The 15,620-nt window shown below is 42.5% G+C and overlaps 1 protein-coding gene across 1 annotated transcript; it reads left to right on the forward strand.

Moving 5' to 3' along the window:
* Positions 1–1,362: 1,362 nt before the first annotated feature.
* On the forward strand, positions 1,363–14,292 carry GM2A (ganglioside GM2 activator). Its single transcript, XM_020964262.2, has 4 exons — positions 1,363–1,520; positions 6,312–6,464; positions 12,320–12,505; positions 13,134–14,292. Exons 1-4 carry the CDS (start codon positions 1,434–1,436, stop codon positions 13,287–13,289), a joined length of 582 nt encoding a protein of 193 aa, XP_020819921.1. The 5' UTR covers positions 1,363–1,433; the 3' UTR covers positions 13,290–14,292.
* Positions 14,293–15,620: the final 1,328 nt, after the last annotated feature.

Consider the following 15,620-nt stretch of genomic DNA (forward strand, 5'->3'; position numbering starts at 1 on the left):
GTTGGTGCTCTATCCACTGTGCCACCTAGCTGCCCCACCTCACTATTCTCCAATAACTCCTTGAAATGAGCTCTGAGTTAAAAAATTTGTCCAAGGTTAGGGGCAGGTAGGTGGTACAGTAGATATAGAGTACCGGCCCTGAAGTTAGGAGGACCTGAGTTCAAATCCGGCTTCAGACCAAACACTTGTGTGACCCTGGGCAAGTCACTTAACCCAAATTGCCTAAACCCCCCCCCCAAAACCAAGGTCATACTACTGTTGTCTGAGGTGGGCTTTGAGCCTCCTTGACTCCAAGCTGAGTATTCTAGCCACTATCCTATGTTGCCTCTTAAAAGACATAACATATAAGAAAGTTCTTTGAAAACTGGTGAAAATAATATATTTCTTTGGATGTAGAGAACATTCTTTTCCTTCTCTGAGCCTAACTTTCTACCTGTTGCACTATCTGATTTCCCAAGTCCTTTCTTTTCCAGTTCTGGCATTCATTTTATGCACATCCTTCAGATGCCTAATCTTGTAGTTCCCAGGCTTCCTAAACGTCAGCTGGTGAGTACTAAGGGAGAGGTGCTTTGCTGCAGGGGATTGTTAACCTTTCTCCCACTTATTTTCCAGGGAATTATTCTCATAGCCTTAAGTGATGCTTGGTTGTTCTAGTGGGATCTGATCCTGCTTTGAATTTGTGAGCCAAGGTCACCCAACAGTGGACGTAAAGGGACATGCCACCCAGCTCAGCGATGACAGACTGAGTAACAGGGCTGGTAGGGAAAGAGAACAAATACATTGACCTAAGGCTGGTCAAAGCTGCCAGTGCCACAAGTATTCAGTTTTCATCATTCACCCATCTATCCTTTCTAGTTCTGTTCTCATTTCCCACCATTTCGGAAAAAAAAAAAAGCTCGTAGAATCAGAGAACGTCAGCCAGGATCCTTAGAACTGAGAACTTAAGAATATAGGAAAGTAACGTGATTTAAGAAGAGGCTTGGATACGAAGCTATGGGACGGTGGGCAAGCCACCTCTCCAATAGTATACTAAAACGAAGAGTAATTAACCCGCAGGGACCTACCCCCACAGGGCTGGCTATGAAGGTCAAAAAACATGATGGATGCAAATCGCTCCTTCCCTCTCCAGAACCCGTGTCCCTCCAGTCTCGGCTTGAGCCCCCAAGGAGAGAGGCTGGTGATTACAATCTCTCAGCGTCTGTCTCGCGCCAGGAACCTCAGCTCCGGCTGACCTCTGTTTGTGAAGTCAGGGAGGGGGTGGAGCTGCCAGGACGGAAGCCCAGATGCTAGCAGCCCCATGCCACAGGAATGAAGCAATCAATCTGGCACGGGGAGGCGGGGCGTTGGGCGGGGCGCACATTAGCCCGCCCCCTGCAACCCTTAAAGGAGCATCCCGGAGAGCTGCTACCTGCATCTGCTGACTGTCAGACACCATGAAGTCCCTGGCTCTGGTTGTGCTTTTGGTCGTGTCTCTGCCGTGGCCTGCTTCCGCTAACCAGTACTCATTGCGTCTGAGCAAGGTGAGTGGCGAACGTGGAGCGCCTCTTCCTTATTTCACCCTTGCTCCGCGGGGCTACATCCCCCGCTCCCCCCCCCCCAATGGATGATGGGGAAAGGGATGTCTGACTGCTGGGGAAGTGTGGAAGGAACCCGGGCGGGCTGTCCCCAGTGCTGATTGAAGGATGGGCTAGGTGGAGGTAGAATTTCCACCTCCAGCACCCTCACACTTACTCCCTGCCCCGGCCCAGGTATCTGGGCCGGAGTATCTTATATTTTAGTCTCCTCCCTCACCAAAGATCGTAGGGGTGAAAGGGACCTCACAGGTGGCATACTTCAACCTTCTCATTTAACAAGCGAGGAAAACGGGCTGTTGACTTTGGTCAAGTCACTTAAACTCTCTGAACATCCATTGCCCTCGTCAGTGAAATAGGCTTCTTGGAGGTTGATCACAGAGAAAAGCGGCAGCATCAGGTCGAGTTTACTGTTCTTGGCTCCTGGACCAGTAGTAAGTATACTTTATACTGAGCTATACTAATTGCAGACGTTCACCGAGGGAGCCAGGGGTCCGACTATTTCAGCTCAATAGCTTGGCTTTGAGATTCCAGACCTTCCAAGGGGAACCACTGTGTGTCCTCCTTTTCTTTCTTGGGGGACTATGGAAAGCCCCAAGCATATGATGCATCAAGGGAAGGGCAGCAGAAATGAAGATCCAGACAGTTCCCCATTCCTTGGTGGAAATGGCTTCCTTCCTCCCTTCCCCCCTATAAATTCTTCCTCACTCTTTCTGAAACAGTCCTCTGTTTCTTACCAGAAAATGGAGAATCTTAGACCATAGAATATTAAAACTGAGAGGAGTTTCAGATCATCTATTTCAAGCCCCCTCTCTTTAGAGAAGGGGAAACTGAAGTAGAGAGAAGGGTAAATGATTTCTCCAAGGCGACACATAGCAGAGGCCAGATTAGGACCAACCTCTCCTGCCTCCCAGGTCATTTTTCTTTTTACTGTACTATGCAGTGGTTTTTCATTTTTGGTAAGGAAAAAACACCTCATTTCACTGTCAGATTGTTTGGTAGCCATTGACAAGTCATTTAATTGTTCTTAGATTATTAAATCTTTAAAAACCAGTACACTCCTGTGTGTACTTTTTAGACTTTTCCAGGGCAAGGAGTTCTGAGTCCCTGAATGATGCCCAGTACTCCCTGCCCTCAAGTTTTGCCCAGTAACTAACTCTAATCTCTTGTACCTGGTATCCTGAAGCTGTAACTAACTGATGGGAGAGGGAAATAGTGGCAGGGGAGTGATTCATCTTCCCAGTCTCGAGTTGGTGGCTTTTCTTAGTCCTGAAAGAGACAGTGTGTTATAAGAAGAGCTCTGGACTTAGAGTCCAGAGATATATGGGTTCCAATCCCCCCTCTGACACTTGCTGATTTGATTATGTGACCCTGGATAAATCTGATAACTTTCTGAGCATCAGCTTCTTTGTCTGTAAAATGGGTATTAAAAAACCCCCAAAACCTTACAATGCCTTTCTCTCAGGAAATATCTTATGCCTTAAAGCATCACAGAAATTTCACTTAATATTCCATTCTTTTTTTGGGGAGGGTGGCATGGGGGAAGGAAATCCAAGGTCATACATGGCTAGTAAGTGTGTGAGGTTAGATTTGAACTCAACTCCAGGGCCAATGCCCTATAGACAGCCAACTCGCTGCCCCTAATATTCCATTCTCAAACAAGCAAGACAGGATGCGTAAGCCAGACGTGTCCAAACCAGGAAGGCAGCTTGGTGTGGTAGAAAGGCTAAATTTTATGTTGCCTTTATTAGGAAGGGAGAAATCATGAGATCTTTGCTTAGAGATCTGAGGGATAACAAGAGGTTTTCTCAGGGTCTAGAGAAGTCTTGTGACTTGACCTCAAGTCACACAGTTGGAACTCTTTGTAATAAAGTAGTTTGCTATTTACATAACACTTTAAGGTTTGCAAAATATTTGTGTTTGACCTAGACAATAACCTTGGGAGATAGGAACTATAGATAATGCTGCCCATTTTATAGTGAAGAAAACTAAGTTCAGAGACAAAGATTTGAATCCAGTTTCTCCTCACTCCCAGTGCAGCACGCTTTCCACTATACCTCCCTGCCTCTGGCCTGTGGGGATGAATTGCTTATTCATAAGGCCAGGTTCCAAGGTGTAGGATAAACAGGACCGGACAGGAGCCTCTGCTGCCCGGCACCCCTGCAAAAGACAAAACTAACTCTTCGCACTCAATCATACTATATTTGCCTCCCTGATAGAACTGTCAGCAGCTCAGCCCCGAGCTGACACTTCATCTTGTGGTTCTGAAACAAGTGGGGGTGGGGGATGGGGGAAGAGGAAGGAAAGGGGCCTTGAAGGAGAGGCTATAGAAGTATGTAGCCTGATCCCAACCTGATGAGGAACTCATCTGTTTTGAGATAGCCCATTTCACTTTTGGATAGCATTTATTAACAAATTTCCTTATTTTGAGGCAAATTTTGTCTCTCTTCAGCCTTTACCTGCTGTAGTTTCTAGTTCTATTCTCTAGGGCCAAGAAGAGGTAGGGTTTATAGGATCACAGAGCTGGGTTTAGAAATGGACCTCACCAGCATCACCTCACCCTGACTCCAGAGACGTTGCTTTTTCCCTTGTATAAGCTAAGCCTTTTCCTTTTTCCCGTCACAGTCTTTAAAGTGTTTTAAGGCCCACATAAGTTTTCTCACACAGATAGCTAGGCACTGCAGTAGCTGGGTTTGGACTCAGGAAGATTTGAGTTCAAGCCACATTCAGCCATAGATAATTCCTGCCCTTTTGTTTCTGTTCAGGCATTTTCAGTCATGGCCAACTCTTCGTGATCCCATTTGGGGTTTTCTTGGCAAAGATACTGGAGTGGTTTGCCATTTCCTTCTCCAGCTCATTTTACAGATGAAGCAACTGAGGCAAACAGTTAAATGACTTGCCCAAGGTCACATAGCTAGTAAGTGGCCAGATTTGAATTCAGGAAGTTGAGTCTTCCTTACTCCAGGCTTGGTGCCTCTATCCACTGCACCACCTGGCTGCCCCTTCCTGGACAAATCACTTAACTTCTGTTTGCCTCAGTTTCCTCAATTGTAGAGTGGGTATAAAAATACCTTCCTCACAATGTTGTTGTGAAGATTAAATGAGATATTTGTAAAGAGCTTTAGCATAGTGCCTGCTATTTAGTACAACCTGAGAAGTACCATTATTAAACATTAACTTTCCAGTTAGTAAGCGTCTGAGACTGGATTTGAACTCGGGGGAAGATTCCTGATTGTAGTCCCGACACTATCCACTGCTCTACCTAGCTGCCCCTGGTTCTTATTACAACCCATCTTCTCGTGCTATTATATTTGTGAGTGTACGTCCTTGTTTTACATCCCTAATTAAACTAAATTCTGAGAGTAGGACAGTTACAATTCCTAGGCCATGATAAGATAGAGGATTTATACTCAATAACATAGAAAACTATATTTCTAATACAGTATTTGCCTCTTTTTTAATTTTTCTTTTTTTAGGCAGTCAGGGTTAAGTGACTTGCCCAGGGTCACACAGTTACTAAATGTCTAAGGCTGGATATTTGAACTTGGGCCCTCCTGATTCCATGGCAAGTACTCTATCCATTGCGCTATCTAGCCTTTATTCATAAAGGCATGGTCAGTAAATGGAAAGAGCTATAAGACAGACCCTACCCTCAATCTGGTTAGGTTAATTCATTTCTCTGAGCCTCATTTTCCTTCCCTGTTGGAATTTCTATGACCCTTTTCAGGTCTGACCTTCTATGCTATAATTAGGGCCCATAAGTATGGAAGAAAAAATATAAATACTAATACTATACTCTAAGTTTTTAAGTTCTTCTTTCAGAAAGCCATTTTGAGTTTTAAGGAAAGAGATGTCCATACTGGTCCTTCATGCCTTCTGCCCCTTACATGATTTGTGCCACATTTAAAGGGATTTTGAACTTTGACAAAAATATTTTTTTTTCTTAGGGAAATGATTGAGATTGGTTCTCAGCCTTTTAGCAAAGTTAACTCTTTGTTTACATTATTGCCTCCCCACCCACTGATGCCTCCACCCAATCCTTCATTGATAAGGATCCCTGGAGTTAAGTCTTTTTGTTTATTCTGGGAATATGGTGTTGTCTAGAAGGTCTTTGGAAAAGGAATGAAGGTGGGAGTCCCAGGAAGAGCTTTGTTATTCAACAATGTTTACCCAAACTTTATTTTTACATATTAACCTTTTCTTGTTCTAGGGACTTTCCCATGGATTCTGGAAAGGGCTTTTTAGAGCAAAGATATATTATTTTTTGTTATTCCTAAAGAGACTAAAAAGGAGGTATTTAATGTGTCCACATAAGGCAATACATTAATTATGGAACAAATGCTAAACTTCACTGGTTCATTGGCAACAGGGAAGATTTCTTGGGGGAGAGAGGAATTAAGCTCAGCCTTGAAGAATAGATAGGCAGAAAGGGTTATTGGAGGAACCACCTGAGCAATTGTGAGGGAAAAGCTGGTATGTTCTAGGAAGAAAGTCTAGCCTAACTGTTGTAGAGGGTATGTATTTGAGAGATGAGAAAATCTTGTATTTGAGGTGTGAGTGAAGCAAAGGGAATAGATCATAAAAGGCTTTGGATGCTAGATAAAACTTGGTTTCAGAGGTGATCGGATTCAGAGGTTGAAAAATGACTGGTTGGAAGTACAAGACAAAAAAAAATCTTTGAGACTTTGTTATATAATTTTCTTGTTTTCCTTCCCACCCAATGCTTTACCCATATCTCAGGTCAGTGATTTTTCATGGGAAAACTGTGATGGTGGGCATGACCCAGTAGTGATCACCAGCCTGGAGGTAGAACCAGTTCCTATCAGCATCCCTGGACAAGTAACCATTGGCATGGAGACCAAGGCCAATGTACCTCTCACTTCTCCTGTGAAGGTAAGCCCTGGGAGTGGGGTGGGGCAAAAGGCTATCCCCAGAGCTGGGGATGAGGGACATTTTGCAAATAGACACCTATGGGGAAGCCCTAGGGAATTTGAGAACTAGAAGGGACATTATCGAATTCTACTAAATGTAATAATAATCACCATTATGTAATGTTCTCACATCCAGCATTTTATTTTATTCTCCTGACACCTCAAGGGAGACAGGTAGCAGGGCAGGGATTATTATCCCCATTTTATAGGACTAGAGGATGGAGTGGACAGAGTGTCAGATGTGGTGTCCGGAAAACCTGGGTCTGAATCCTATGTCTGACACATATTACAGTGTTTGACTCTAAACAAAGTCATTTAACTACTATCTGGCTCAGTTCCTTTATCTCAAAAATGGGAACAGTAACAGCACCTACTTCCCACGGTTATTGTGAGAATTAAATGAGCTACTTATAAAGCACTCTGCAAACTTTAACATGGAGTATAAATGTTATTGTTATTTTTGTTATTATTGTTTTACAAGGAGATGCTATGATACAGTGGAGAGAGCCCTGTAGTTAGAGGACCTGAATTAAAATCCTGCCTCTGACACTTAATGTCTTTGTAACCTTGGGCAAGTCACTTAAACTAAATGGTTTTTTTCCCCCATAATATTACCTCTTTCCATGGTAGAAAGGAAAAATACTATACTCAAAGTCATAGAATCTGGCTTTGAATCCTAGGATGGCTACGTGACCTTGTTTGGGCAAGTGTTTGGTTTGGTTTTGTTGTTTAAATCTGTCTGCATCTCAGTTTTCTCATCTGTAAAATGTGTTTACAGTAAGAAATTATGAATGAATTCAGAGAAAAGGGAATATTTGTGTGAACTGATGCAGCGAAAATTAAGCAGAACCAAGAGTAATACATAAACTATGTTAGTCGTTTTCAACTCTGCAACCCCAGTTGGGGGTTTTCTTGGCAAAGGTGCTAGAGTGATTTTCCGTGTCCTTCTTTAGTCCATTTTACAGATGAGGAAACTGAGGCAAACAGGATTGAGTGACTCGCCCAAGGTCATACAGCTAGTAAGTGTCTGAGGCCAGATTTGAACTCGTGAGTCTTCCTGACTCCAGGCTTGGCACTCTATCTGCTGCACCTCTTAGCTACCACATAAATTATAGACTGTCTAGAATTACATTTTTGTAGATCTATAATAATTTTTGCAGTAGCTCTTCCCCTTAGGTTTTGTTGTGAGGGACAGGAATAAAATACTGTAGAAAGTTATGTCTTAATTTCTCTGTCCCCCCATATGACGGGAATGTTCCCACGGGCTGGGTCTTCCTCTGAATGGGTTCACCAAAGCTCTAGCTGCAGTGTCCCTCAAGGACTCTGGATGTTAAAGAGTTACCTGTTTCAAGGCTGGGTATGAACAAAGAGCCTAGACAAGATCCTAGCCTGCCTGAGAACTGGTCTTGCCTGCCCTGACTCATTGATCCACTGCCTAGCAGGCATTTAACTTCATCTAAATTGTAGTCCTCAGACTTTAGGTCCCTGGTTTTCCCATCTCTAGTAGTTTCTGAGTTACAAATTATAATTAGGGATGCATTTTATGGGGAACACTCACAGAGAGGTCAGACATGCCTGCCAGATCTAGTCCTACCACAGGCCAGGGATATCATTTTATTGAAGGGGCCTTGAGACATAGCTGGGTGACGACTCTGTCATCATCTTGGGACATAATTCTCTATCCTCAAGTTTATTTCCATCAACTAAAAACAATAGTAGCATTTTACTTCATGCTTTAAGGCTTGCAATGCACATTCCTCAGATTCTGTGATGCTGGCAGTATAGGTATTATCATCGTATTTTAACAGATGAGAAAGGTTAAGTAGCTTGCCTGTGGTCACCATTGCTAGTAAATGTCTGAGGTGAGGTTAAAACCCTGGTTTCCTAACTCCAGGTCCTACACTCATCAAGGTTTTTATGGAGCATTTAGTGACAAACTTTGTCTTAGATTGGAAGAGGCATAAAAGAAGGTAACACTATCCCTTACCCTTAAGGTGCTTTATACACAATTAATAGACTATTATAGCTAGCAAGACTGGCATATTGCGAAGGGTGCTAGCTAGCTGAAGTAGAAGTCAGGGAGAGGCCTAGATTCTAGTCCTAGTCCTGTCTCTGCTTCAGATGTCTCTGGCCCTCTTGGCAGTTTCTTCATCTACAAAAAATAATGGTTTTGGAATAGATGGTCTCCCTTCTAGTTTCTGTTATCTATCAAAGATCAGCTAAGGTTCCCATACAGGAACTTCAATGAATGTGAGATTGTATGACTCTTAATTCCATGTACTTCCTTTCAGAAGGGAGAAATTGTTTTGTAAACTACTAACCAAACAGTTAAGCTTTTTAAAAGATATACATAATTTATTGATTCCTTTCATCTTTACATCAGTCATTTCCCATTACGTGTATTCTCTTGTGACAAAAACAAGTGGAAATATCTGATACAGAGACCATATCTGACAGAAAATATTCTATTTTCTATTTAGCCCCATCTCCTGGCTCTCTTGCTTTTGAGGGAGCATATATATTAATTATCTCTTTTGTGGAATCTTCATGTTTTTCCTCTCCCAGGTTTTCTCTCACTTATAGCTTGATTTCCTTTAGTGAGCTTTAGTTTACTTTTTTGTTGTCATTATGCAGCTTCTTGGTTCTACTTAATGTACTCTGCATCAGTTCATACACCTCTTTTCATATTTTTCTAAATTTCTCATAAATAACTTAATATACAAAATAATACTCTACTACATTCTCATAGTATCTAAGTTTTTTCCATCTGTTTCCCAACTTATGGGTACACTCCCCACCTTTGTTTTATCATTCTTTGGTACCCCAAAGAGTGAGATGAATATTTGGGTGTATATTACACCTTTGTTTCTGTCTTTGACTTCTTTGGGGTACCCCAGTCGTTGGTTTGCTAGGTCATAGAGCATATATAGTTTAGTCACTTCTTGCATAATTACAAATTGATATCCAGAATGAATGAACCACTTTAAAACTCTACCAACAATGTATTGATGTGCCCATTTTTCCTGTTTTTCTTCCAAAATTGACTCTTTCCAGCTCTTGTCATCTCTCCTAAAAGATGCACATGAAGTAGAATCTCCTATTCGTTTTGATTTGTGTTTCTTATGATTAGTGACTTGGACCATTCCCAAATTCATAGGGTAGGTACACCTTGCTAGTTTGCAACCATTCTCTTGAATTATTTATTCCTATCTCTTGACCATTTGTCTATTGAAGAATGTTCTTTGGTGTTATAAATCTATGTCACTTCTCTACATAATGTATATTTTCAGTCTCAGAAGAATTGCAAGCTTTGCATTCAGAGACCCGTAGTAGAAGACATGTGATTTGCGATCAGAAGACCTGGGTTTGAGTCATAGTGATGCCACTTAATAGTTATATGACCTCAGGCACTCTAGTTGTGACTGAGAATATGGCATGGTTAAAAGAGAGCTAGACTTGAAGTCAAGAAGATCTGAATTCAGCTTCCTATTTCCATGTCAATTTTTTTAAAGGTGAAATAATCCTGGATTTATTATGAGGAAAATGTAGACATTAGAGCTACAAAGGACCCTAACATTTATTTCCAATCTCCTTTTACAGATACAGAAACTGAAGCCAAGAAAGGGGAAATAACTTATCCAAAGGGTAGTGTATCTATGCCACCATAGATACATTATCTATTGTATTCTTCTAGATAGAAGAAACCAGGAGAAAAGATGGTTTGATTCGGGGGGGTGGGGAGCGGATGACTGAGTATCTTGCAAACTATGAGGTATGGTAGGAAAGGGAACAAAGTATAGCTGAAGGTAAGAAGGTAGTTCTGGCTCATCCCTGTGTTGGCGTGGAAACTCAGGGTCTAGAAAAACCTTTGGGACCAGTCATGTTAATCAATTATTATTATGGATGAGGAAACCGAAGCCCAGAATGGGGAAGAGACTTGTTCAATGACTGGTTAGTATTAGAAATAGGACTGGGACCCAAGTGTTTTGAGTTCAGGTCCAGTGTTGGCCATTGTACTTTTGAGGACCTCTCATCAGAAGGATATTTTCTTTTATTTTGATCAAAGGAAATTACTATTTGTAAAGTGCTTAGTATAGTACCTGGAACCTAGTAGGTACTATGTGAATGCTGGCTGTTAACCTAATTATTATAATTATTACTATTATGATTATTATAACTGTCATTTCCAAGTATGCCATTGTCCTATTTCTGTTCAATAGTGTCAAACAGATCAAATAGAGACTTCTTCATGTTCATATATTTAAAGACAGGATTCAATTTCCCACCTAAGTTTGTTCTCCAGGCTAAATATCCCCAGTGCCTTCAAACAGTTCTTTTCATGGCATGATTTCAAGTCTCCTCACTCTCTTGGTCACCCTCCTTTGTAGTCTAGTATGTTGATATCTCTTAAAACATGGCAGCTAGAATTGGACTCAATAATCCAAAAAGGGTCTAATCAGGATAAAGAGTGGTGACTGTGCCTGTATTTTCATAGCTCTTCATCTAGACATCATGTTTTTAGTTGTGGAATCTAAAATTAATTGTGCTTCAGCTCTTTTGGGGCTGCTCTATCACACTGCTGACCTATATTGCTGTCTGATAAAATCCTTGGCATTTTAACACAAACTGCTTCCAAGCCATCTCTTATCCTGTTCTACATGTGTATAGTTGATTTTTAAAAAAATCTCAAGTATAGGATTTTATATTTATTCTTATATATTTATAAATCTATATATTTATTCTTATATAGTTTATATGTTTTATATATTTTATATATTTATTATATAATAATATATTTCTAAATTTATATATTTATTCTTATATAGTTTATATAGTTTATATGTTTTATATATTTTATATAGTATATATAATATATTTATAAATTTATAAATATATATAAATTTTACCTCACTAGAATCTGGCCTCAGACACTTAGTAACTGTGATCTTGGGCCAGCCACTGGCCTGCCTCAGTATCCACAACTGTAAAATGGGGAAATTTGACAGCACTACCTCATAGAGTTGTTGTCAAGGTCCAATGAGATAATGTTTGTAAGGTCCTTGGCATGGTCTATATAAATGTTGGTACCTCCTCCTCCACCTTCTCTTCCAGACCATTCTTGCTTTTGATTAAAAACGATGCAGGGTCCTATAGCATTGCATTAGTGACCTCCTTCCCCCTTCACAAGAAGTTAGAAAGTTTCTATCGCACTAAGATGCCAAATCCTCTTTGGAGAGGGCATCTGAGACTAAAAACAAAAAACCTAGGAGAGTAAGAGACGGAGGTGGCTAGACAATGCAGGAAAAAATTCAGCTCTCAGCCCATACCAAGTTAACTAGGTGCTTAAGAAGAAATTAATTTTTTTCTCATTGTTTTCTGCTTTAGTGTGGGGTCTTTACGCCGTTAGGAAGGCTATTTTTGCTGTAATACACAGAAAAATCCAATGAACACACAGGAGTAACTTCTGGGGTCAGTCATGGACCCTGAAGATCCCAAGCTCCTGTTGTTTCCACTCAAAACTAAAGGAAAACACTCAATACACACTTGTGTTTGCTCAACACTTTCTGCTCAAGCCACATTTGTATTTGTGGAGAGAGCCCTGGCCTCAGAGGCAGGAGAGCTGGTTTTTGTTCCTAGATCCTGACACTAAGTGCGAACTTAGGCAGGTCCTTTAAACCTTTGGTCCTCATGTTTCATCATCTGTAAACTGAAGATAAGATGCCTGGCTGCTAAGGTTGTCATGAGTGCCAAGTGGATGGGCTCCTGTCCGCTTTCAGGCCCTACTCCTCTCATGGATTGTATCTTTTCCCTTATAAGGCAGTGGTAACTTTGGAGAAAGAAATACATCCTGGGTTCTGGTTGCCAATCCCCTGTATTAAAGGTATCGGAAGCTGCACCTATAAAGATATCTGTGAGACAATTGACACCTTCATTCCACCTGGGGAGCCCTGCCCTGAGCCTCTTCATACCTATGGCCTGCCATGTCATTGCCCTTTTAAGAAGGTAAGTCTTTGGGAAAGTCACTTTGCATGGGTGATATGAGGAGAAGGGAGTGTTGGGTGGTTCTCAGGTCTGGGTCACTCTAGGTTCTCTTTCTTCTTCTATCACCTGGGACCCTGTGGGAATTCAGAACTGCTAGAGAAGTTAAAGGAGATTCCCCTAAGTTGCCCTGTCCTGGCTTGGGAAGGAGACATGGGTCCCAGGTGCAAGCAGTGTTGCAGGAAAGGAGAATGGTGGGTGAGACCTTGAGTATGGCACGTACAATGAGAAAAGCTTAAGGGAGTTCTCCAATTTGGGGACTATTGACCTTCTAAGGGCTAGTGAGTAGTTCTGAAAGCTACTATTTGCTACCGTTCCCTTTTTTCTGGTCCTTTATCAGAGCAGGCAATCTTGAGGACTTGAGAAAAAAGAAGCCTAGAAAAAGTGGTAAAAATGATATAGTGGCTAAGGGAAGTGGGCCACCATTGACATGAAACCCTCATGCCTCTGGTTGTATGCACATGTTAGCATTACACAGAAATATACTGGGGAGCTGGCAGGAGAGCTTACTGTGCTAGAGTTTTCAGAGGGGAAGGGGCACTGCTAGAAAAGTTCCCTCCCTGACTCTTGGTCCCCATTCATCTCTCCACAGGGTACCTACTCTCTGCCCAAGACCAGCTTCCAAATACCTCCCGTGAAACTGCCGCATTCTCTCAGCAGCGGCAAGTACCGCGCTCAGGTCATTCTGAGCGATAGCAGCACACGTCTGGGCTGCTTTAAGATCAACGTCTCTCTTGCGGAGAAATGAGAGACCATGATCCATGCCTGGATAGAGTGGTCAGCAAAGTTGACTATGGCTTTGCTGCCTACTCTGCTCTAGCCTCAGCCGTGGATCTCTGCTTAGAATAAGAATCCAGCTCTAGCCACTTGAGTTGGGCCTCTCAGCTTCATTCCTAGGACAGCTACCTACCTCTGTTCTTTTTGTCTTCCACACAGCCCAGGCCTCTCTCTTTTCTCCAGGCCTAGGGTATGAGTAACTAAAGCAGGAGCAGTTCCCAGGCCTCTTCTCCCAAGGGGAAACCCATTCAAAGGAGTGGCCTACTTTTTTAATATTGAGAAGCGAGCACCTTCCAGATAGTATTATTTCTCAGTTGAGTAAAGGATCTTTTAAAGTAGTGAATTAATGTTTTAAAATAGTAATAGCTTAACATTTACATAGTTTGTGAAGACCTTTATATATATTTTCTCATTTTCATGATACTCCTACTCAAGCTTCTCCCAGTCCCCCCCTACCACTGCCACCCTTTTTTGAGGGGCTTCTGACTGAGTGAGTGGGTCTATTTCTATGCTTTCTGCAAAAGCAGCAGCCCAAAGGAGGTACACAAAACGAATCCTTAGACCCCCAGGGCCTCAGTTCTCTTGGACAGCAACCCTAGCTCATTTTGAAAGTGCCTGAGCTAGCCAGGAGATCCTGGTAGTGGTGACTATCCACTTTTCTAAATGTGGAGCCAATGGCCTGGCCGTCAGCTCTAGGTTTTCTGCATGGACCGAACTCTGTCCTAGGCCAGGTTGTCCTGAGGCATATGTGAGTCTTCTGAGAATATTTGCCAAAGCTCCTCAGATAAGTCCTCCAGCCTACCGTACCCCTCTTTAAGGGATAGGGCTGTGGCTGGGGGAGCTGGAGCGTGAGGTGGAAGGATCAGTCCTAGTCCACCTCTACACAGGGTGCAGAAGTGGGTGACCCCAAGGGCTAGGGGTTCACAGTAAACTAACACTGGACTAAAAATAAATCTATATTTACTCTTCTACAATTTGTTTGTATTTGCATTTCTACATTTGTTTTTCTTATCAGTTAAAGAGGTATTTTAGTTCTGGCTTTGGTTTGTTCCTCTAAGAATCCTGGATAACTTTTCTCCTCAGGCTCCCCACTCCTAGACCATCCCAACTACACAGCCCTAGCCTTGTCTTCCTCCCTTGAATAGCCAGGGTGTGCCAGGGGAAAGGAGGACCACCCAGCTTCAAGGACCCAACCCATCACTCCTCTGCAAGAGTCACTGCTGCCCTGAAGTCATGCCTAGTCTCTTTGTAAACACAATACTGGATTAAGTTCCTTCATTAATTTTACTTTAATCTTTTTTTTTTTTTTAAGGTGGCCCTGTTCCCACTGGCTCTCCCATCCTCACTTTTCCTTTGTTACTCTTTTCCCTTTATGGTTTCGTTTATTTGTTCCTCTCCTGCTTTTATCTGGTTATGTATTTTTCCCCCTCTTTTTTTCCTTAGTCAAGTAGATTCTGCCCTCCTTTTCTCCACTTTAGTCCTCTTTAAGTTTTTTTTTTCATTTTTGCACCCCTTTCCAAAAAGGATTCTTCAAACTCTCCTCTATCCATCTTCTCTTTCTCTTTCCTCATTCTCTGGTTCGTGATCCCTCTAATTTCCTTTTCTCTACATTGTTTTATAATCAAAGCTTCCTATGCATTTATTCTAGACTGCCCTTAGGGCTCACCCCATGGATTTCCCCTTTCTGTTGTGTTTTATCAGACCAAGGCCATTTTTTGCAGATGTCAGAGTGGACACTGCCCTGCGGTAGGGCTCTCCCCCCCCCCCCCCCCCCCCCGACTGATCCATACCATCTCTTGCTGACTTTTTTCCCCCCTCCATTTGCCTGGAAATCTTATGCCCATGCTATCTATCCCACCCTGCCAGGTGCCAATTGCCTCTAGGGGTTCCACCTCTTCCTCTCCCAGGACAAGTAGACTTTTCAGACACATGCCCCGGGCCTCATCCAGTGTAAGAGCCTCATCTACCTTCACCCATAGGAACATTCATTAGTGGAACCCCCCTCCTGTCTCATCTCCAAGGGAAGGCCTCCGTTACACCCCTCCTCATTCATCCCCTGCAGACTCTTCTCCTTCTGAAACCACAGAGGTCGACCTTCCCCCCAATGCTAGCCCTAGGTTTGACCCCAGTGCAGCACTGTTCCCCTGCTCCTCTAATCCCCTTTCATAGACCCTCTCATATTGGAATGCAGTCCCATAAAAGCAGCATTCACCTGTAAGCAGAGTGTTGCCGGGTTCTGTCCATAATGCCTCCCTCCCTTTCTACCTCTTCATTGTTACCTCTAGGCAAATTTCTGCCTTCA

Source organism: Phascolarctos cinereus, unplaced genomic scaffold (assembly GCF_003287225.1).
Source record: "Phascolarctos cinereus isolate Bilbo 61053 unplaced genomic scaffold, phaCin_HiC Scaffold_2;HRSCAF=192, whole genome shotgun sequence".
Lineage (NCBI taxonomy): Eukaryota > Metazoa > Chordata > Mammalia > Diprotodontia > Phascolarctidae > Phascolarctos > Phascolarctos cinereus.